Raw genomic sequence first — 25,370 nt, 5'->3', positions numbered from 1 at the left:
CCAATATATTAGAGCTAATTTGATAATTTCTAATCCTGTAGCATTTGACCTACATGTATAAGATAGGGAAAGCTTCCAGCGACAAGTGGCTTAAGTTGATGAACTGTGGGTGTGTTCAGTCGACACTTATTACCATAGAAACAAGTTTTATCTCACATGTTTTGTTGACACCACTGTTGTGTTCATTTGATTTTTCATTGGTTATATTCTTAAAAATAAAATGTATTTCAAAATGGAAAAGTTGTGATGATAGAGCATGAAATGGGTTCATTTTCTCAAGACTATTCATATAATAGACATTTAATACATTTAGCTTGAGATTGACAGAAAATTTGAACATATTTCTTTCCCATACTGATGATCATCAACTTATGAGTATTTGTATTTTTAGGGATATACACGATAAAGGAATAGAAAAATTAAGAGACTTACATGTAGAGGGGTTTTACATGCTCGCATTTTACGTCATTCAAGTGACCATTTGGGTGACGCGTCACTTGAATGATAATTCGAATGACGCAGTTTGAGCGCATAAATGCAAAATAGCATAATTTGAAATCGCAATTCAATGAATAGTGTCAAGGTATTTTCTAGAGACGATATTCGAGAATGACGGAGCAAAACAGACGTGTGAACGCTTTGACCTCCAAAACATAAACCTTTCAAACACTTCTGCATTAAAACGTGCTATTTTTGCTCTATTTGCCAATTTTGGCTATGCAAGAATGATTGATGGGGTACCCAAAAGAAGCCACACCTCTTCTTATCGGTGCGAAACGTAAAACCGCAGAATTCGCGAAGCCTCCTCAGCCACGTGAATGGAAGACAAATATAATGTAATTACAATTCAGCATTACGAAATAAGAGCATGTGAAACCCCGCTAAAGGGTGATTTACCCCCATTAATGCCCAAGTGATAAACAATAGTAAGAAAAATGTCAGGTTTAGGGGTCCTTTATGAACATGTTTTTTTATCCAACTTAAAACAAATCTTGAACAGTGATTGGTTCAGATAAAATCATTTGTCCAAATATATTCTATCTATGCTGTTTAAATCAAATGCCCAATGAAGAAAATTTGCCATTCCCTGATGTCAATGATGGCATAGTGCACAAAAAATAAATATTTCCAGGAACCACTTTTCACAATTTCCTTTTTAAATCTGCAATATTGAATAATCTTTAACATTGCAGTGAATGAAGATTTCCAGGTTTTAGTTTTCAGGGCTCTTTTGAGCATTTAGGGAGCAAAATACCCCCAGCCTCTGCAATTTAGTGCACTATTCAATTATTGATGTCACAGATCATGCAATCTCTGTGACACGCTGCTGGTCATCATGATGTCTTTATACAAGGCAATTCCTGGGAAGGGACGGTGCATGCACTAATCAGGTTCCGCTGAGCTTGGTGGCTTCAAGAAGAGTAGATCTGTCAGCGCAAGCAATGCAACCGGACTCTGCAAGCGCATCGCGTTATCTATCTATTTGGTTCAGATTAGAGATGAACTCGAACAACTTGACAATCAAGATCTATTGTTCTGAATTATTTAAAGTAGGATATAAAAGAAATATACCAGGGCTTTATTTTGAATAGAGGAAATTGTTCATCCTCAGTTGTTCTGGAAACTACTATTTTTTCCTCAGGGATTTGCCCCTAGGGGGGAAAAATGGTAATCCTCCATTCCAACCTTGGAAAGTTAATTCCCAGCTATACTTCCTCAAAGCCTGGTATATTTGTATAATATGCAAGGTTAAATATGTGATTTTAAAGTGTAAAATGGTCCAAAAGTGCAACAAAATTAAATGAAATTCTGTGCACCAAAATAATCCCTAAATGTGGGAAGTGTAGCATGCCCTTTTCTGAACAAAAGTAGGGTATACTATTCCCATCCTCTACCATTCATAAAAGTGCAGCTGACTTGAATCATTAAATACCTTTTTGTTTTCTAAAATTAAATTGAAAACAGTCTGTTTTTTGTATTCGACCCTATCAATGACCTGAAAAGAAACCATGTATTGATTTTTTTGAGTAGAAAAGTAAAGTTCCGTAAAACTCAATCTGATAAAATACAATATTAAAAACTGTATGGTGAGCTCCCTGATTTGAAGTTGTTTGAAGGAATAAGTCTGTTGTTTTCAAAAGCACTGAAGATTACTTAGCAGGAAAACTTTTCAATAATGAATATTAGGAAATGCCACTAAGGGCATATGATTTAGGATGTAGCATATAGAGGAAACGTGCATCTATTTTAATTGATATTGTTTGCAGTGTTTAATTCATAGTTCATTCATAGTGTTCATTAAACAAGAATTATTGTGTATGTACAGTCTTTCCTCATTGAAATAAGGTTAATTCATGCTTTTAAAACAGATGTTGTACATAAAATTATCCTGTCATATGTTTTGTCATTTCTGTCATTTAACTACTAAAAGGTAATTATAAGTTTAGAACAGTGAACAATACAAATTCTAAAGAGAATTGAAAACATTGAATTTGAGGATATGTGTTGAATGTTAATTTGTAATATTGTACTGTAGAATGACTGAACAATCTAACCTTCTTTGCAGGGTCACCCATTTCCTTCCTTTCTTCATGTCCTGTCAAAGAACTGTACACACTATGTACCTTACCAAAAAGAAGGTCTTTGCATGTTTCCTGAATAAAAAAAAATATTAAAGGGTGTGAACATCACCATGGATTTTTTATAGCGAATTTTGAAGGGGCTGTATGAAAGGGAAGAGGTTGGAAAGCATTTTATTGATTATTTTAGTAGATTCTTTCTGGATCCTTTATTCCAGACAGTCTTACAAACAAAGCAGCGTATTTACAAACAATTGATAAAAACTAATAAAAGGCAAAACATCACAATTGCAAAACAAAAAATTTTACATAACAACACCGAAACTGGACAAAAAGAATTGGCTTTTTAAGATAAAAGGAGAATGGAGTCGAAAGATCCCTAAGTTCATTTCCTTTGTGTCGGATAATATCATTGCTAGGCTCCCTGGTTTTGATTTGTCACGAGTGCTGAATAGATTCTACCACATATTAATTAATGAACATTACTCATCATGACATATTGAATACTAAGCTTTTCTTTTTGAAAATCTGCCCATTGATCATTCCCAAAAATTCTGTAATGAAATTATCTTGATTTATATACCATTTGATGCTATATTAAAGTCATAAGATATATTGTTAATTAATCATAATGAAACAATAAATCAACCTTCATGTACGTTGTATAATTAAAATATAAATTGCATGGCAATTCTATGCATTCAGCATGTTCAGTTTGAATGCATTTGTTGCATGTACATGTATTCAAGGCCGTTGTCAAAGAATGTGGGGGGAATTAAAAAAAAGTTGGCCTAGTTTCAAACTGTTTTATTAATAATCTCCTTAATGTAGCTTTACTTGTAGATATATTTCCTTATTTAGCCAAACTCTGTTGCCCCTTGTCATCTAAAAACTGAAACCCCGGAATATACTATAGATTTTATATAAAACTTAAAAGGGAAATTAATATTAACCACAGACTATCACATTCTGTCTTTGTAGCCTTCATCATTGGTATTATGATTGAACATGTGCATGTACTGTACATTATTTTTTATTTTGTAATCAAATGCACATTTAGACTAAGATTGTATTAAACCTTCCTCTCTCTCTCTCTCTTTTTGTTGCTTACTTTTTGGCAAGAACATGTTCTCTGCCTAGCCAACATTAATATGATTCTTTCCAATAGCTGAGTGGGAGATCAACTGATGTTGTTTCAATGTGTGTCTGGCCAATAAAATGTTGTGGTGACAATAGAATTGATGACAGATATTTTCAGTGATCCCAAATCCAATTGGTTTGTGATTTTTCAACTTCTCTATAACTTATGACTCATAATCACTCATTGCAATTCCATGGTTTCAATATTTTGACAAAGATATCATGAGGCATTTCATGTATGTGAAATCCTTTGACAGGGCTATTTGGGTTATGTAACACAAAGTTTGGTTTCTTTTTGCAGGAGTTACATGTACTGCATTTATTTAATATACCGGTTGTTAAAAATAAATTTACAATACCTGAACCTTATAATAATAAGACATATTAACATACATAGCCCTGTGACAGTTTTTTAATAGAGGAGTAATAACAGAATTTAGACACAATTACCATATTATAACCACAAAATATTTAATATAGTAAGATTTGCTGTCATATGCTAAATGACAACAGAGTAATCAGAGTCATAGTTTCATGTGCATTTTGCTCAAAGCACTGACCAGGATATTGTTCTCTCATGGTATAACAAGAAAATTCCATCACAATCAAATGTACACTAAAGTAATGTTATTAAAATAAAATTCAAGTGTATATTAAGCAGTAAAGTACCATGCTCATTGCAATTGAAGGAATTGATGACAATTTAAGGAATTGATGATGTTGTGCACTGTTTCTTTTGTATTTTATGATATGAAATATAAATTTTTCAATTCCTTCCTCGAATGAAATAAAAATGTAATTTCTCATGGAAGATGCAAAATTTAATAGGATTATTCAAATGAAAGCTGAACATTTAAATTTTCTATTTTATGAGGCGTCTCTGGATTATCACAAAAGTAAGGCTTCAGTGATCAGCATGGTATAAAACTTTATATGATGAGCATGCATGTACTATGTTTCTTTCACATAATCACGTAAAACAGAGATTTTGTTATCATCATCATCTGTGATGTGATGGAGATCCCCATAATATTCAAATCTATAACAATTGACATTTTCTGTATTTTGATTATATACATGGGAATTATTGAGTGTGTAACATCCCTGGCTCTCTCATTTGCAACCTGACCAGGAAATGAATTTGCCATAATTTTATATCCTATATTGATGAAATTTTCAGTGCTATAATTGGCTGATTTACTCTGTTTCTTCAGGTCAACTTGAAGCTATACCGACTTTGCCTACCAATTAAAGGAGAATGAAACCATTGGAACAAGATAGCTTGTGAGAAAACAGAAAAATCAAAGAAACAGATCAACGAAAGTTCAAGAAAAATCGGACAAATAATGAGAAAGTTATGAGCATCTGAATATTGCAATCACTAATGCTATGGAGATAGCAAATTGGCAATGCGACAAAGATGTGTGATGTCACTTGTGAACAACTCTCCCCATTACTTTAGTATATATTTCACTTGAATTGCCTCTTTTATCACATCTATCCATGGATCATGTGTTCTTTCTACATGAGGGCATGTTTTTTAAGAATACATCATGGATAAAGAGTTTGTATCATCATAAGAAAAAGCAAAAAGAGACATTTTGAGGGTATTTTATAGTCCACCAAAGGGAAAGTTGTTCATCAGTGACATCACACATCCTTGTCGCATTGCCAATAGGAGGATCTCCATAGCATTAGTGATTGCAATATTCAAATGCTCATAACTTTCTCATTATTTGTCCGATTTTTCTCAAACTTTCTTTATTCTTATTCTTTGATTTTTCTGTTTCTACACAAGCCTATTTGTTCCAAAGGTTTCATTCCCCTTTAATGATTGTGGGGGTGTATCCTGTTCCTCTTGATTGCTCGTAGACAGTCAAGTTTGTGCTACATTTCACTTTAATTTTGAATAATTGCAAGTAAGAAAATAAGTCTAAGGTGTTTTTCACCCTGTAAACTAGATCAGAATTCTATAGGCTATGAAATGCTTTGCTTCTACCAATGTCAACCTTACTCTTTTCAGCAATGATTGCCATATTAAAGTTAAATGTTTAATTATTATTTTTTATCATTATAATTTATAGTAACATCATCATCATCATCATCATGGCTTTCCATATGGTATACATGCATATAATTTTGTTTGCATTTACATGTACATGTCTCACAAAAGAGTTTCAGTTTGGTGCCTGTTTTGTAAAGACGTACAACTACGGTAACTTTGACATTATTGTAACTGACGATTGTAGAAACCTTGTTTGTGATTGGCTGCTGGGCCTTGTTAGGATGGCAGTTTCCATAATGACAAAGTTTTCATTAATTGTAACTCTTGATGAATCAGACCCATTGACCAGGCAGACAACCATCACATCTGTATCCTAGATCCATGCATCAGTTATGTCTGTGACGGAAAACCTAACTTCAGATGATCATGAAATTTGTTAATCAATTGTCAGTTTAAATCACAATTGATATATTCATCAATGCAATTCTTGATGGTTTTATTCTGATTCAGATTAGTTTTATTTGTTCGTTTACATACATTTATATGTTGTGTAATGAAATCAACTGTATAAAGTATAAGTATAAAAATCATCTCGCGTACATGTCAATAAGAATTGTGCTTAGGATTGGAATCAGGAAGTATGTACACACTGCATATTGATTATGTCAGTGCTTCTAGGTTATTCTTAATCATGTATACTGTTTGCAGAGCAATCCATATAATATTTCTTAATGATGATTTGACACTATTTTCCATTTTGAGTGTCCCAAACTTCTTGTAAACTGTGCTGTTTTAATATCTTCAGAAGATTTTATACCCCAGTGATCTTGGCCCCATTGCATAAAACCTCCCTCCCGCTCACGGTATCTACCAGCACGGGTGACTACCACCATGAATGAATGTATCATCTCTCTGTACAGTCAATCAAACCCAAGATTTCCATGGAATCAATTCCAAGTTCCAACTGCTCAACTGATCACCTAGATTAAGATATTTTCACCAAGTTTTGCATAGGTTGGCGATGTCTACATCTCAAAATCAATAATCTGATTCCAAACCAACACAAGCAATGGCTGAAATTATGATGAAAACAATTTAACAGTAAAATCCTTTATGAACAGAAGAAGTATGATTTGATTGGATAGAGAGATGAATAAGATTTAAAGGTGGAAATTTTTTTATTATGGGAGAAATGTTAAGAGAAAAAGAAGGACAAAGAGCAAGAGATTAGTTAGTGAATAGAAGAGACAGATACACAGAAAGAGAACGAGAAAGAGAGAGCACTTTGAAATAAATAACAAAAAGAAAACAGACATCCAAAAAAATAGTGTGTGATACTGTATGCTTGTTTCATGTATCTTATTTTGAAGGAATATGAAAAAACTACAGTAAGATATCAGGAATGAGTAGGTGCTATACACTGCAGAGATACAAACCATCATGATTCCATCATAAGGCTCCTGCAAAATGGCCCCAAACCCACCTTTACTTTTAGGGGGTATGGTGTAAAAAATGCATTTAAAAGGTTTCTGTAATGTTCTTGTTAAAATAATGGTACATGTAACTGTTATATTTCTTAAACATTCAACTTCTGCAAAATAAAGCTAAAATTTCACCAGAGAGCATATAGTAAACCAGAGCTTCCAGGCACTCACTCCGGTGCATAAGCTCATCTTTTATGCAAGAGTTGTAATTTCATTTGCCATCCTGAGACTCGATATTACTTGAAAATCAACATAGTTGAAACATTGAGGAAATTGCTCAAGTACTTTCCGTACGCCATTGTCTATATCTCTGATAAAGATTTTATACCCATTACCAAGAAAAAATTTGAAATAAATATCCTGATCTAGACAACAAATACCAAACTGATATCCGCTTTGGGGAAATAAGGTTATTTGGATGAGAATGTTTTTAGTTTCCTGCTATATCTTTTACATTCCAAATTCAAACAATTTTTATCAGGAAACAGATTGGACAAGGATTGATCATGGATCGGACAAGAATGTCATGGTAATACTTATTTCAATGTTGCATGCCCCGTGAGTTGAGTTTCTCGTCTAGCCTAGTGGGAAATGTTGGAGCATGACAAAGAAAAATGAAGACTGAATAATGTTCCACATCTTGCATCCAGATGATTTGGTGTGTTATTTTTTTTTACCACCATGCATCCGTGAATATCAAGGGACATGAAAGTGTTTCTTGGTTTAAACTTTTTTATTCATAAGGTGCATGTGTTAAACAAATACGTGTTTCTCAAAATACTTACCATCAGTAAACTGGTTTACATTTATTGTATGCAGTCTAATTGTTTATATGAATAAAAGCATGAACATGTATTAACTGATGAAATTTATGCACTAATTAAATGTACTGCAAAACTAACTCCATAAACTTTGGCAGGTTATGATTTTATCACTATTAGTCGGTGAAATACACCATGGAGCTAAACAACCCAGATAGCTCCATGAATACATGAACCATCGTAATCAAAGATTATTTTTGAAATGCATGCTCAAGATGCAAGTACTGCTACCTATACATGATATCAATTGTCCACTGAGAAGGTGATGTTTGAATGACACACCCATGTGTCTAATGAAGATGTTGTTGATAGATTAAATAATACGAAGAAAGAGAAGGAGAGATACATGTAAAAGACAGGTGTAAGTGGGAATAAAACACAAGATACCAACATATTTTGTCTATTCTGAAACCTTGTTTTTGTTACATAATGCACTAATACTACAAACACTAGTCTACTATTTGTAGACTAGCTTAGCCGAGGTAATATAGGAGCGCTTTGAGCACCTAGCAAGGTGGATACGTGCGCTATACAAATCCTATATTGTTATTATAAAGTTCTATTCAAACTTACAAAATAATAGCTTATTCATCTACTTTTTCTTCCTGTACAGGACAAAGAATCGAAAATATTCAACCAGTTCCATTACACAGCCTGGCCGGACCACGGAGTCCCTACATCAGTCAAACCTATCTTAGATATGATCAAACTAGTCAGAGAGTATCAGCAAGCAGAGGATCCTCCTATACTTGTCCATTGCAGGTTAGTCGGCCAATACGATTGGTGAAAAAATTTCAAAGTTTTCATTGATCACTTGCCTTTTGGGTAGCTGTGTCATAACCTTTTTTTTTTTTAAAACTCATCCAGCTTTGGGGAACTACAATAAAAGAGTATTATTTGTAAAGATTTATATTAAAGTTTATTTTTCTAAGAACAATTAAGTTCCTGTGAATGTTCCCCTGGTACATCATATTGAAAATAAAAATAAAACACTCCAAACAAACCTGTAAGGTTTGGTATTTGAAATGGGATGTTTTCAAGTAAAAGAAGATGTTATGTGTATCTCTTCTAGTATGAATAACAAGATCACCAGAAATTGATGATCCAAACAGGCAGTTACATTATGTGATCCATCATTCATCATTATTACCATGTTAATCATCATTACCATCATCATTACTACCATTACAATCATCATCAATACAATTAAACATAAATTCCATAATAAAGATTTTTTCCTCCTCTTCATCATCATTTTCATCACAGTCATTCAACAGAAACAATTAAGTTCTCTGTGAGTAATTAGAAAATTGTCTCACAGATGACTGTTTATTGCATTTACTATTTCCTTGATATGATGTTCATAAAAAAAATCACAAAACAATTGAAGTCTGTTCATTATGAACTAAATACTCTTTTCTTGTTGTTGTTCAAGTCCTCACACCTGCAAGATTATCCAATAAGGTTATATTTAGAAGACACTGATTCAGCATAGCTTAGCTCTATCCAATTCAAACTGGAATCATACTGTCTTCACCTCCTTGGCTTTCTTACAGAAAAGAGACAACTAAGGAAACGTTTAGAGCCCTTGAAGATTATATGATCAACACTTAGTTGATCTCAGGAGGGGGATATTGCTTCTACATGAACATTGTGGACTCCTATGTTAAGATTTCCTCTAGAAGGAAGTATGCTGTGAAACCTAATGCAGGGATGAGTTATATTTAGAGAGATAGTGAAGACAAATTTCTCTCATCTTCAGGCTTCTTGCGTGGACTTCTTGGGTTGTGTTCAATCAACTTTTTTTACTACAAACATGTTTTTCAAAGATGCTAAGTTTTGTTTGGCTGAAAATAAAAATCTTACAAAATAGCAAACACAAAACACTGAAAAATTACTGTTTTGATAAGGAAGTTTTTTTTTAATAAACCAAAATGAATCAGAATCATATAATGTAGGACAAAGGATATCTATGTATATGTTGATCAAGCTCTAACAACAAAGATCTTGTTCTTGAATCTATAACTGGTGGCTTTGTCCCATTTCTGATTTGCATTGCATAAAATCTAAGTTGACCTATACTTCCCTGGGTCAAACTCGCAGTGGGTTGGCTTGAAATAAGGGAGAATTAGTTTTGATGAGAAAAAATGCTTGGTTATAACTAGTAAAATATTGTTGAACATGTTGCCATCTTCTACTATGCATATCCTATTTTGTGATCTTCAGTTCTGGACTCACAAGGTATATCAGGTGAAATTATCACCTTTCAGCAAGTAAAAGGACAATTTGATATGATCTTTTGCTGACTTTTCAGTTGGGGTAGGCTCCAAATCTTTGGAGCATCTTTCTTCATACTAAATAATGTGAAGTAATACCAAACACTGAAAACAACATGCAATAAAACAAAACAATATTTTTTATGGTATTAATTTGCACTATTGCCATGTGACTTATGGAATGACATCTGGCATGATGGTGCCTCCAACAAATGTTTCTAGTCTATCAAGAAAATATGAATCCCATGGTAAGAAGTAATATCCTCTTGGTGGTTCTGACAGGAATTGCTCTTTGGAAGGGAGTGATCCTGAGACCAAAGCAATTCAACCTTCCACCCACTGTTCCAAGTACAGGGCACCTGCATACATTTCCATTAATTTAAACCAGAAAGTTGAACCCATGAATTCTAGTCATATATTCATTCTGGAATACTACAAAATGGTAATTGTATTCATTTTCTATGGATAATTTACAAATTTTACATCAATTCATGATCACTTGAATCACTTTTGCCAATGTTCATTTTAAAAAAAATGTATCTATTTTACCTAGAGCTAATTCTGAAAAATGGTTAAACAACAAAAACAACAACTGACTCCAAAGTATTGTGGTTTGATATCAGTTTTGTTTTCCTTTTGAATGTTGTATTAGGTAAAGAGAATGATTAAGATACCCTGTATTGAAGGCTGTGTACCCCTCTCATTTCCATTAATTGCCTTGTTATTGCAACATTAATCCCTAAATATCATTCTTCCTCCAAAGTGCTTGTATTTTATTTATAGTTTTGGCTTAATGCCGTAAAACTAATCAACCATAGTCTACATAGGATTTTTTTATGTAAAGCAGTATAGTATGACATGCATCCATACTGAAATATCACATGATTATGTAAATTCAAATGACTTTATTTCAGCATTAATCATTTCCGAAATGATATTCTGTGAAATTTCTGTCATCATTACAGGTAACGATGACAGAAGTTGGATGTCATTTAAGTAATGCTAGTATTAGGCAGGTTAGGCTGTTTCTTTTTTCATGCTGATATTATTAACAGAGTTGTTTTTCTGTTAAGAGAAAATACGTTGAGATACATGTTTTCTGAAACAGGCTACTTTTGGTTTCACTTTTTTTCTGTTAATGTGAATAAACCAGTTTTATTGTCATTCAAATTTTCTTGTTCTTTTAATATGATTAATGTCTCAATGACTTAAAGATATAAGACCAATCCTAGGCATTATTTAATGGATATTGATAAAGTAAAAACAGAATTAACAAGAGGGAGGGGAGAATCTATTCATAATGTCTCTATCCATTTATAATTATACCTTTCAAGAACTCCCAACCTCAATTTGCTGTTCTACTGGGGCATTCTTTGCATTTCTTCATTAGATGTGAAGTTAGTGAATTGGGAGAGGTGCTTCCAAAATGGCTTTGCATGTCCGAACTGTATGACATTCCACAGTGATTGATATAAGGGTGGATTTTTTTTCCTTTGAATGACGGGAATCTGCTTTCTTCCCTTGTTCTAGAATCTAGATTTTCCATCTGTATCTGTCTGTTTCAGTTTCTACAGCTTCATTGTTTCATAAGATTATATATGCAAGTAGTAATTTTTTTTTCCTAAGCTTGTATGATTTCTGATTTGATTTTTTTATCAAAGAGTACAGATTCTCTTTTGTTGTTTAATCTTTGAGATGAACTATCTGTGTCTTGCTTTATAGCACTGTTGTAGCATTTCTTTCCCTTTGAACTCAAGCAGTGAAAAGCATTGGTTGAATGCTTCCCCAAACTTATGAGCATACTTTTGGTCCTCCATGTCTTCATCTGCACAATTTCTACTTTTGTTACCACTGCTGACTATGAAGAGTTAAGAGTGAGACAACAACATCTATCTCAATTGTTTTTTCCTTAAATATTACGTCATTCAGAATAATACTGAAAAATCAAACCCCATATCTGTTTCCCAAATGAATAATGGATTGGAGAGTAGATTTGAAAAATACATCTCCTTCTTTGTTTTTCTAGTAAGACAACCTCTATCTCTTCTTCCTCATTGTAAAGTCAGGAAAATCAAACTCTCCATATGTTCCTCAATTGGATTAAGTTGCCTTTAAAGGAACACAGACTGTCATTCACTGTTTGAGATGGGGTATCCACCATGCTGTTTGCTTCATGAGATGTGAAGTCGGTGAATTTGGGTGGCTCCTAAAAAACAAACTAACCATGCATGTCTGTTTCCCTGCTCATGTGATTATATGCCCTGATGGAGCAAGCCTGTCACCAGAACCTAATTGGTGATCTCTGAACACACAGAGCTTTCTCTGTGGCTCTGTTCAACCAACAGTTTTTCTTTAATCCTAGAAACAAAACTTAGTTCATTAGTTCAAACCATGGTGGTATTGAACAGAGTTTCTATCCTTTGTAAAATTAAAATGCATACATGAAATGTTAAATTTTTTAGCTCATCTGGCCCGAAGGGTGGTATTCTGAGATCCATTTTATCTCAGATAAAATAAAATATTTTATCTCCGTTAAAATCAGTGAGATAAAATACCCTTAAAATCTCTCCGAATTGGTATTCTGAGAACAATTTTATCTTCATTTTATCTCTGTAAGGTCCACCTATTTTTAAATCAATATCCAATTAGAAATGTGCTTTTATAGCTCTCTCATATCACTCAACCAATGGAAATCCATTCCGCTAGGAGATGTGGCAAAGAAGTCAGATTGCGTCAATTTATTGACTCCAAATACGCTTGCGCGTCTTTCAGAGTTTTCTTTTTAACTAAAATGACAATAATCTTTTCTTTTTTTCGAAGTCTATTTTGCATCTTTTCAAGCATCATTTCATAGACAATATTAGTCAAGAAAATTATTATGAAATACTTCCTGATTGTACAAGGATTACTTTAAGGTGTTGTTCTCAATGAATATATAGTTTTTCTTCATTTTCTTGTCAACATTTGGAGTTCATTCACCTTGAAATATTGACGAAATCAACATCGCAGAGATAAAATAGCCCCTACCCTCTTTTAAGTTTATTTGTTTTTTCTTCTAAGTAACTTGGGCGCAATCACATCACCCGCGTTGCAATGTCCAGTCTATGCAGCCACTGTTCTGTTGCGTATCATCATAGATACACAAGATAAAATTTATACGCAAGATAAAATTTTGAATTTTATCTGAGAGATAAAATGTCATCTCAGAATACCAATTCCGTTTTAAGAGATAAAATAAAATATTTTAAAGATAAAATGACCTCAGAATACCACCCCTGTTTTCAGGTTGGAATATCAGAAATTTTCAGCTCGCGCTTCGTGGTCGCATTTATTCGATTGGTGATATACATGTGTATGTATCCTATAACAAGTTACTTTTCTGGTCAGTATATTAAAGATTTCAGCTTTGCACTTTGCACTCAGAAATTCAATCATTTAATGTCTTTTTCAAATGAATGCCTTTAAATGCTTTAATAACCTTAAGTTGTCTCATATGGAAATATGTCCTAATGTTAATTCAAAGGGATGCAACCGTAATCATTAAATATTCATGTGAATTCTTCTTTTATTGCCAAATAAAAAGTTACCTTATAATTTAGTATTCCCCTTTAACAACACATTTTATGATAATATAATTTTATCCTTCAAGATTTTTGTGTTAATTTTTTTTGTGTCATTATAATCTGATCAACATATAATTACTACAATAAATGGTTTTGATGAACAACAGCAGCCCCCCCCCCACCTTCCCAATATAAAGAGACTCACACACAACCAATCCACATCCACCTCTTCCACCTCTTATTTCTAATCAATGCATATCATTATGCGTAAATTGTGTATAATGTATGTGCTTGTGATCTTTGTGCTGGTACATTCCAAAGTGTACTGATTAGAATAATAAGTAATGTAGAATCCCTTGTATGGTGTGAAATGAAATTTTGTAAGAAAAAAATAATTTTGTGAGAGGACCGAGTGTAGATGACTATCAAGAAATCCAGTAGACACAGATTCATACCAACCAATCACAGAGAATACCTGGATTGTTTTCATCAGGTATTCTACCCAGATCGGGAAGTATTGGTTATTTGCCGGTGTTTATTAAGTAAAGCAATATCCCTGAAATTCTAGACCCAGAAGTTACCAGTTAAATGCATTAGTTTATACATTTAAAAATTCTCTGAACTTCTGTTGGGATTTTCTTTTCAGTGTGAAAGAAAACTATGAGGATTTTAGATGTAAGACAAAAAGAATATGCATCCTGTTTGCAGGAATAAAGGAGTCTTGTTAGGTCATACTTGTATCTTCAGGAACTTTATAAAATTCAAGAAATTTGTGTTCTTGTAATTTAGAGGTATGTATACAAGTATATGATTGGGTTGGTATGAACACACTTAATGAGGATGATTCATGTTACAGGATTGGTGCCTTGGGCATTGGAGGTGTGACTATCTAGGTCAGGTGATCTCATCTGATTGGATATTGTATGCACACACTCTAAAATCATCAGAAAAATTGTTAAAATTGAGTTACACCACCTCCGGCTCCTTTCACATGCTTTTTGTTGATTAATTTTCGTCAAATAAAATCCAGCTTCAATTTATTGTGGTTTTTATTAAATGTTTTTATTTCTGCACAGATGATGTAATAATGAATAAGGCTCTATGTTTTCTGTGGCAATCTAAAGTGTGTATGATTGAGTTATAGATAAACATTTGTTCTATTTGTGATTTTTCCTTTAATATTCAGAGATGAAATCCTGAGCAGAAAGGCTGTTGCCAGAAACATGGGAGACAAATATTCTGTTCATATTAATCTAGACAAATTCAATGATGAAATTGTATGGATTGAAAATAAAATCTTGAAAATAAGATTTTCCATTAGAAAGGAGGAACTCCTGTTGTGATGAAAATAATCTTCATTTAAATTGAGAAATGAACACTAAATATCTCATACACCATTTCCTCATAATAAAGTTTCTCAATCTTTGTATGTACATTTTCTACCACAAACCAATATCATGACTAGATTGTATTCCTAAAGGATGCAAAGTAATACTCCAGAAACTACTGTAATGTGTATGGAAATTGAAGCTACTTTAATATTTTAGAAAAATACAGAAAACAAGGCAAAGCTTAGAGTGCCCTTTTCCAAGCTTTCCATTCTGGTGGGTTGACAGGACTGTTACCTGACAATAACCGTATATACATGTACTGCAATTCTGTCTAGATTCCATCATTTTACAGCATTTTCTTACATGAACTATGCCATTACTTGAATTATGTTTGAATCATTATTTTCTCTGAATTCACAATTAATGAGAAGCATACACTTTGGAACTTGCATTTAAATTTTTTCCTGCTATCCCTGGGCATTTTCAAGTTTGTCAATATATTCCACTGACTGAAAAAAAAATTCTGAAATTTCTTGTAATTAACTCATGTTTCTCCTTCAAGATAAATATATTTTCTAGTCTTGGGATTGTGGAAGGTAAAATTATTGTATCAGCAATTTGGTAAGACCTTTATTACTCTATTTCGCTGTGAGTCACATGCACTGAACACAGAAATGAGCATTTGGGACTACGAAAAAACAAGTGTCGTAGCATATTTTTAAAGTACATTGTAAGCAATCTAAAGAGCAGTCCATTGTAATATATCTTTTTGTCTCACCTGCATAGCAGAGTGAGACTATACATGTAGGTGCTGCTTTTCAGACTGCGGCAGCGTCAACATCAAATCTTTTTTAACAGAAGGTTCAGTTTATTAAATGACAGCATTAATAGAAAGTATATGGACCTAATTCATGAAACTTGGACATAAGGTCACATGACCAAGGTCAAAGGTCATTTAAGGTCAATGAACTTTTGCCATGTTGGGGAATTGTTGAATAACCATCATAACTCTGAAAGGGTATGGATCTAGTTCATAAAACTTCAAGTATCACTGAACATCTCATGCAAGTTTCAGGTCACATGATCAAAGTCAAAGGTCATTTAAGCTCAATGAACTTTGGCCATTAGAATCGCGTTATGTAGGTGAGGCTGCCAGAGGCGCTCCACTTACCATAATCCTCTCCCTCAATATGACTATGCTATGGCAAGTACTTGAAAACTACACAGTAAAAACACTTTCAAATTTTATACAATTCTGTTATATGAACTTCACAGTAGTGTGAACAAACATCCTGCTTAATTTATTGAAGATTACATGTAAATATTATTTTTTAATTGTTGTTTATTTCAAATCCTTGTTTATATGACTGTTAAGTTCATATGTAGTAAATATTATTGCATAAGTATTTACAACAGTATTTTTTTACTGTCAATGTAACAGTTATTAGTTTGGCCTTTTCCACAACAGGAGTTCCCTTTTATGGATGTAGTGCATATAATTTTTCCACAATTTCCTATGAAACTTTTCTTTTCTTTTTCTTTAACCCCTTTACTAACACTGAACTTTACCTTTAAACATTTAATTTGAATCTCCAGTATCATTATTAGATTGAACTAGTTTGGCCTTAAGAGTGAAACAAAAAATGACATTCTTGGGGAAATATCCAATATCCCTACACAGATTTCTACTAATTTCTTGTGAAATGTGACCTTTCAAAATTCCTCTTACTAAATAGGTATGCTTCCATGGCCGTGTAGAAGTTAATCTGTGGTTCAGATAAAGTTAAACAACAATCCAACCCATGATGAGAAATTTGTTTTACTTCTATACCAAAATGAAAAAAAGGATTGAAAAGACTAATTACCATTATTTTTTTTTTTAATCCTGTATAAACTTTGGTAAAGGTTGAAATGTTAATTATTTTGAACTTCCATCTCCCATCTACAGTGTTGAATTACAGGATACTAGTGCAGATCATTTAAATATATGTAATTTATGACCATTTTTGTTCATAATTTGAATACATAGCAAAAGATCAAGACTGTACATACCAATATTTATACACTGATCGTCAGTACTTACTAGCATGATGCATGGATTGATAATGAAGTATGACAAGGCATGTCAAATACAATGGAGTTATCTCTTCAAGGTACATCAATACCATCTGCCACTGCTCATCATGCCCCAATTCTAACCCCTTATGATGCTATTAATAACACTTTCAGAGGGGGTTTTATACTACCCTCTAATCTACCTGTTAGCATTGACCCACACTGCAATCTTGACAGATCGGATCCACAGGTCCGCCCCAACTAATGCTTTGAATTACCTGCATCCCCCCTCTCTCTTTATTCATACTTGAGCTGCCTACGTTGTTCAATAGCACCGATTCTCTCTCTATTTTTGTCTCTCTCACTTAATTATTCTTGTGGAATATTTTCTTCTTATAAAAATAGAAATACCAGTATTTACTTAAAGCCACAGACATGATTACATGTATATCCTGAAAACTTCAACCCATTCCATGCTTGAAAACTTGAAAAGTGCTTTCATATATCATGCACCTAATAAAAATAAAATTCTGCAAAAACTCAAAGATTTATCCAGTGGAAATCATTTTCATTTTATATAATCCGCTTGCTTTTGGCCTTGTAGGGTGTTTACCAAAACTTCAAATAATACCCCTTTCATAAACCCAATTATGCGGCTAATAGCAGCATAATTTGGTCGTAAAATTGGAGGAGGACCAGAGTTATCTGCATTATTTTGATGCTGCTATTATCCGCATAATAGCAGCATCGGGACAAGATTTTGAGTTTATGAATGCATTTCCAAATAATGCGGATAATTGCCATGGTGCAGTCACAAGGTCACCCTTTTCCAACACAACCGCATCGGAGGGGGCGTGTCCAGTTGTCATGACGATTATCCTCCTTTTCAGGACGGGCGCTCAAAAAAAATGCGGATTATTTTCGGAGTTTGTGAACGCAATTTTTATTGAACTATCCGCATTACTATTAGGCTGCTAATTGGAGGATAGGTTTATGAAAGGGGTATAAGCTTTTGATGTCATTAATATTCACCTACTATTGATGATAAAATTTCTATACAGTTGTTTATGTAAATTTTAGGACTGAACCCATCTCTACAATGCCTCCTTCCCCAACACTCTCTCTCGATCCATATTTGTACAAATTTTCTTGCAATCCTTTGTTCTTGGTTCACTGCCAGCCATTTCTTTTTGGGCACACCAAATAGTGTATTGCCAAACTCTTGATTATGCAGTAGTTTGAAAGCTGTCATATTACTGATGTATGAATTCAGTTCTTTCATGAGTTATTCAGAGAAGAAGCAAGGTTGCTAGAACAATCCTCCATTAAAGAATTTGTTTATTTCTGAATGCTTTTTCGTTCTTTTTTTTTAGATACTGTCGTGGAAATTAAACTCTAGGTGATTAGTTGCAACAGGTATATGGATTAAAGTGACACATTAAATGTTGTCTTGTGATTTCCATTTTTAACCATTGTTGATCAAACTTTATTTTTGTATCAATTTTTTTTCTTCAATTTTTATGTGGTATCACCTCCTGATGCAGGTACTCCTTCTCCCATTCCATCCTTTTCCCCTTCTCCCTCATCTCCCTCGATATATACCCTTGCCCCACCCTTTTATCTTTAGCTCCTCCCACCATTTCTTTCAGTTTCCCCTCCTAGTCTCCTCCCAACCCTTCACCTCTCCAACCTCTTTTAGTTCCCCATCTTGGCCTCCTTTCACCATCTCTTTTAGTTCCCCTCCTCCCACCATCTTTTTCAGTTCTTTCTCCTCCCACCCTATCCTTTATACCTCAGCCCACTATCCCTTCACTTCCTTCCACCAACCCTTTCCCTTCTCCAAACTTCTCTTTCAGTTCCCCCTAGCTCCTGGCCTACTCTCCACCCCTTCTCCTTTACCTCCTCCCACCATCCCTTACAGTTCCCCCTCCAAACAGTTCTTTCTTTACCTCAGCCCACCATCTCTTTCAGTTCCCCCTTGTCCCTTTACCTCGGCCAACCACTTCTGTCAGTTCCCCCTCCTTTCTCTCTTCACCTCCTCAAAACCGTCCTTTTTAGTTCCTCTTCCTCCCTTCCTTTTTCCCTTCCATTTCTAGAATGTTTCTCTCAAATACATGATCCTAAATTTTTCTTAGATTAAAAAGAAAATAAGTTTAGTATTAGTAATTCTTAGTTTTCCAATATTCGTACTAAAATGCCATAGGAGCTCTGTATTGAGAAAATTGACAACAAATTTATTTAATTTTGTGTGATGATATGCGCTGAATCATTTGCAGTATTTTGTTTTCATTATTTCAATTTTAAACATACTTTGTTGCAAACTGCGCAAGTTCGAAGTCACATAACATCTATATTTATAACCGTCATCCCTTGGTGCTAATTTTAGCTGGCATGTCGTCGGGGAGCTTGAATCGGTTGGGTTGACTGACGTCTGACAATAAGCTGAGTCATGCCAAAATGACTTCATGGTTTGTGCAAAAGGGGGCTTTGTTTTGGAGGGATATAGATAGATTATGTCTGACTGTCTCTGATTTAATACAATTGAAGGAATCATCCAGTGATCTACTTTCATTGGTAATCTCCATGGTGTTATATTGTGGAGGTTAGGTGTTGTTGGGGGATGAGAACTTGTTAAAAGAAGACCCTCAAGTGTGGCTCTTTCCTGTATTAACAGACGTTGCTCATTTTAAATCTATTTTGGATTATCTGTCTTGATACTCATTCCATGGAAAGGAAATTTCTATTGAAAAAGCAGTTATAGCAGTCACCTCATCTCTTATTATTTCATTGTTATCATTGATGACATTTATTGACCTTGGTTGACAGCTATACATCTAGCATACAAAAATATTCAAGTTGTATTCTGGTATATACAGTGCGTATCAAAAAAAAGTTTACACTTTGAAAAAGCCCTGGGAATTAAAAAATATACAACATGTGGGTAATTTTTTCACATATAATCTTAGGTTTGGGTATCATCTATCCAATGAAAGTTAAAGTTTTTACAGGATGTTACACTTGAGTGAGCACTGTCCATTTTTGTAAAGCTCGCAGAAATCTGTTTGCGCAGAAATGCTCGTTTTCACGCTGTGTCAAGGGGAAAGGGCGAAATCAAATTTACCCTTTGAAACATTTCCCTTGCACTTTTAGTCAACTGAAATAAAACAGATACATTCAAGCATTTTGTAACAATTTTGCCACCCAAACTGAAATTTCAACACTTAGTAAGCACAACCTTTACCTTTTTTGTGCCAGCATTTTTTTATCATTTAAAGTGGGTTGACATTTCATTTTTTATTTAATACTTGTTTCTCCACACCTTTTCCAAGCTTGACAATGGTTAACAAAATGAAAATCAAGCCTAAGCCATTTCATGTAAATCACAGCTCAGTGTAAAGCAAATATCGTCAAGATGGCCTCGGTGTGTGGGGGAGTGGGATGGGGTGCAATGCACTCTTCAAAGTGTTTTGGGCAAGGAAACAAGTTAAAAAGGTAAAAGATATCTTCAAATCAATTTTACTAGCTAAATTTAATGTGTTCTTTCATGATTAAGGTCTACTTTTATTCACATAACGATTTCAAAGTTCTGCGCAAATCATTTTCACTAACTTTTTAAAAGTAAGTGGTGCTCACTCAAGCGGAAATATTTTTTGACAGTTATATCATTTGCTTAAAGGTCAAGTCCACCTCAGAAAAATGTTGATTTGAATCAATAGAGAAAAATCAGACAAGCACAATGCTGAAAATTTCATCAAAATCGGATGTAAAATAAGAAAGTTATGACCTTTCAAAGTTTCGCTTATTTTCAACGAAATAGTTATATGAACGAGCCAGTTACATCCAAATGAGAGAGTCGATGATGTCACTCACTCACTATTTCTTTTGTTTTTTATTGTTTGAATTATACAATATTTCAATTTTTACGAATTTTACAATTAGGACCTCCTTGCCTGAAGCACAAAATGTTAAAATAATGGAATTCCACGTGTTCAGGGAGGAATGAAACTTCATATCACATGACAATGACGAGAAAATAAAAATATTTCATATTTCATACAATAAAATACAAAAGAAATAGTGAGTGAGTGATGTCATCAACTCTCTCATTTGGATGTTAACTGGCTCGTTCATATAACTATTTTGTTGAAAATAAGCAAAACTTTAAAATGCCATAACTTTCTTATTTTACATCCGATTTTGATGAAATTTTCAGTGTTATGCTTATTGAATTTTTCTCTTTTTATTCAAATCAAGTTTTTGTTGAGGTGGACTTGTCCTTTAAATGGATCTGTACCAATGTTAAAATGTGGAAAAATCTTCAGAACATTACAAATGTATAATTTTACAGGGGTTTTTCTAAGTGTAAACTTTTTTTTTGATACGCACTGTATAGTGATGTACATAGTATGTTATTGAAGATTGATTCAAGAAGTTTTGCATTCATCATCATTCACTGTCACATTAAAGAAGAAACATCAGAATGCATTTTATTGAAAAAAAAATTATAATTTATTTAAAACAAGACCCACTCAACTGTAAATGAATTGTGAATATTTTACTTTTGCTATTTTCTTTGCTTCTCCCCTTGTGAATTCTGTCTTAAGGATTGATGTGACATACTGCATGCATCAATATTTTATCAATATTATTGTGTTAATTACCTAATTACACTAACTATAAAATCATAGCTATTATAAAATATACCAGGCTAGGCGAAAGAGGAGGATACAATGTCATATATCATTTAATGTTAATTCATGTCATTTGATCACTGGAATAATGTGTCACACAAGGCTATCAAAACACAAAATTGTTATTCATCGTCTAAGCAGAGTCCGATCTCCCACAATATCAACATCTCCATTCCAGAGGTAGAAATTCTCAAGGGGGGACTATTTCCATTAAGAATGTACATGTATTTATCTCATTATCATTCAAGTAGGTAATGTCATTCTACTCCTACCCCTCCATGCTGTATACCATTCCAAGCTCCTATGAATATGTGTATTTCCAAGTTCTTGACTTTGTGGTCATGTCATTGAGGATATTATTACTTGATTTCAAATCAACCTCAGACCAGGGCTCCGTAACACAAAGATTAGCGATCAATCGCTAAATGAACTTAATGATATGCAATCATGCAATCAATATTAATGTTACACGCGCATTAAGTTTAAAATACTGATTAGGGACCAATCAGTACGGTTCTTTCATATTTGCAATTCATCATTATTCTTTGTGTTACGGAGCCCTGTTCTCATTTGCAAGGATCTTGCTGTTGTCCTATGACCCCTGGTGAACCCAAAGGACAGCCATTAGCACCTATCTTGTTTCCTAAGCATGATGATCTTCTAACACTTTTTTTTGTCACATCCACTTCTTCTTATAAATGTGCAAGTGATGGACAATTAAATATATCTTCTAGTTCAGGTTATTCTTCCTTTGTGTATGTGATTGGAATCCACCACAAGGAAACTGAATGCAAACTGCATAGGCTGTAGGCCTAAAAGCACCGTCTGACCATCAACATGCTTCATGTGCTAATGAGAACAGTGTCATAGATTTGGGTCCCAAGTCCTTGTTGAACAGCATTCAATGTAAATTGTCTGTCATATCTGTTAATAGCTCTATGGTCATATGATAGCTTTAACAATTTGTCATTCCTAGACTGGAATAACAGGAATTTGTTTATTTTCTGACTTTGTACATGTAAGGCATACCTTGTCTAACAGAGAAGGAAGTATGAATTTATTTTTATATGGTAAAATGATTCAGTCCAAGCCATCCGAATTTTAAGTGACCTAAGCCTAATGTTGATTTTGGTATCCAATTCCCGATTCTTATTATCAAGGTTTTTGGGATGGGTTACACATTACATTATATGTTTTACCTGAAAATGAATTACAAGTTTTTGAACAAATTCTGGACAGTTAGTGAGTGAACAAGCTTGGTTGTTTGTTAAACCCAACCTCTAAGAAAATATGAATACTTGTATAGGGACAGATGGCTTAAGGCACTCTCTTAATAAGAATTAAGTAGTGAAGTCAATCTTGATCACTTATACAGAGAGGAAAATATAAAGAGAGACGTCTAAATGAACGTTTGGCGCAAATTTATTCAAACATATTGATGCTCTTTTAATTAAAACCAACCAATGTTATGGTGGACTTTTCCTTTAATTTTCTCTCTGTGTCTTGCTTTCATTGTGTGGGTGTGGACTTCCCCAATAACAAAGCTAGTAGTTATCAATGGGTTTAATGGGATTTTTTTTGCATTCAGTTCTTTCCTAATATTGATATGAAGAATCAAGATTTAGTAATTCAGTTTTATGGAATACCTTTTGACTGAGACATTTCATTCAGTAGAAGAACATGCTACAAGGATGTTGAAATCCAATAAAACATAGCATTCCTGATATGACATTCATTTACAGGCGACAGGTCTGTAATTGGAATCGATTCCTGGAAAAGGTTCAATGTTTTTCCTTTTGATATTAATGATTCAAAATAATGGTGCTATGACAAGTAAATTTCGATTGAAACAAAAAAATGAGAGATCATTGACTGAGTGTCCTGTTAGCCTCAGGCCACTTCACCATGATGCTACAGCCCGCGTCTTTTCAGACGGGTGTTTTGGGTTTTTTAATGACAGTATAACATGACAATCCAATAAAATAACAATCTAATAAGATTTGCTATTCAAAATGTTGTTGTGAATGGTCCATTGTTTAATTGTCTTTTTACTATTTTGGGTTTATGTTAAAATGATTTTTTTTTCTTAATTTGCGGGGAAGGGGTTAGAGCTAAATGTTGCCTTTTTCATGTTAACATTTCTGTTCATTGGTTCCTTAGCCTAAAGTGATTGGTTAACATTGGATTGACTTTTAAAAAATCTGAGCTAGAAGGTCACTCTTGTCACCTGTGTCTGTGATATGTTACAAAAATGAAGCCAAGAAAAAATTGCATTCGAAAATAATTATTTAGTGCTTCAATAATTGAAATATAAAATGATCGGAAACACCATCTTAATTTCATCCCATACGCTTATGTGTACTATTTAGGCATCTATAAGACGCCTATTTACAAAATCGGGGTTTACCCTGTAGTTTTAGCTTTTCATTCTCAATAATGGTTGTTTTCAGGGTTTATTAGTTCTAATGTTGCACTTGTACACATGTTTCATCTTGGTTTGAGAATTTTTTAAATTGTCTGCTCACAAAGTTAAACAATACCTTTAAGAAAGACCATGTTTCTATAATTTGTTTTTCTTTTAATATTTTTCAATCAAATTAATGATGCATGATTAAAAGATTGAGTGAATAAATAAGGGGAGTGATAATGTAGATTGATAGATGAATAAATTATAAATGAATTAATGTACATATAATGATTGTATAATGAATAAAGGAAAAATGATATAAATGAAGTACATAAAAGTTTGAATAAAGTACGCAATATTCTTTTCAGCTTTTCTATCATGTACTCTCTAAATTACCAATTACTGTATTTTATGGAACTCTAAACACTTGTGTGAAAGCTCACTTGCTCACTCCATCGTCTGCCTTGGGCCGTCCATGACTAATACATCTCAACCATGCCATCATCACCGAGGTAATTGCACTCGGTTTGGTGCTTAATCTGGCGCGTGTTCGACAATGCGTCTCCATCCCTGAGATCAAGCCAATTATGATGTGAAACGCCGTGCCCCTGAGCCTGCATCATTTTGCATCCCTCAAATCATGAATCTCTCACACGGGGCTATTTTCTCCTCAATATATTCAGATGCTTTGATACTTTTTATTTCCTTGCTTTCTGAAAAGTTATACTGTTGGGTGCTTAACAGTAAACAAAAGAACTCTCAAACGGCCTCCAGTTTTAAGAGGATGGTCCAGGCTGGAGATATTTATACCTCCAGAGTAAAAATTCACAGAGCAAAATGCTGAAAATTGGATCAAAATTGGATAACAAAGTTATTGAATTTTAAAGATTTGCTTTTTTCCGGTGAAACAGTTCTAGGCATGTCTTCATGATATTCATTAGGTGGGCTGATGATGTCATATCCCCACTTGTTCTTTTGTATTTATTATTATATGAAATTAGGTTTATTCAAAAAATTT

At 33.7% G+C, this 25,370-nt stretch overlaps 1 protein-coding gene across 2 annotated transcripts in view; it reads left to right on the top strand.

Moving 5' to 3' along the window:
- LOC121411117 (nucleolar protein dao-5-like) overlaps positions 1-25,370 on the top strand; it is a 72,979-nt gene that overhangs the window by 30,476 nt on the left and 17,133 nt on the right. The window contains exons 8-9 of one of the 2 annotated variants that reach the window (XM_041603640.1): positions 7,690-7,737; positions 8,643-8,791. In XM_041603640.1, coding sequence (XP_041459574.1) covers positions 7,690-7,737; positions 8,643-8,791 — 197 coding nt within the window. The remainder of the gene's footprint in view (positions 1-7,689; positions 7,738-8,642; positions 8,792-25,370) is intronic. The other variant, XM_041603641.1, reaches the window with a different exon arrangement.

This window comes from Lytechinus variegatus, chromosome 3, assembly GCF_018143015.1.
Source record: "Lytechinus variegatus isolate NC3 chromosome 3, Lvar_3.0, whole genome shotgun sequence".
Classification (NCBI taxonomy): domain Eukaryota; kingdom Metazoa; phylum Echinodermata; class Echinoidea; order Temnopleuroida; family Toxopneustidae; genus Lytechinus; species Lytechinus variegatus.
Note: the sequence above shows the minus strand (reverse complement) of the source record. Positions and strands in the feature narration are given on the sequence as shown.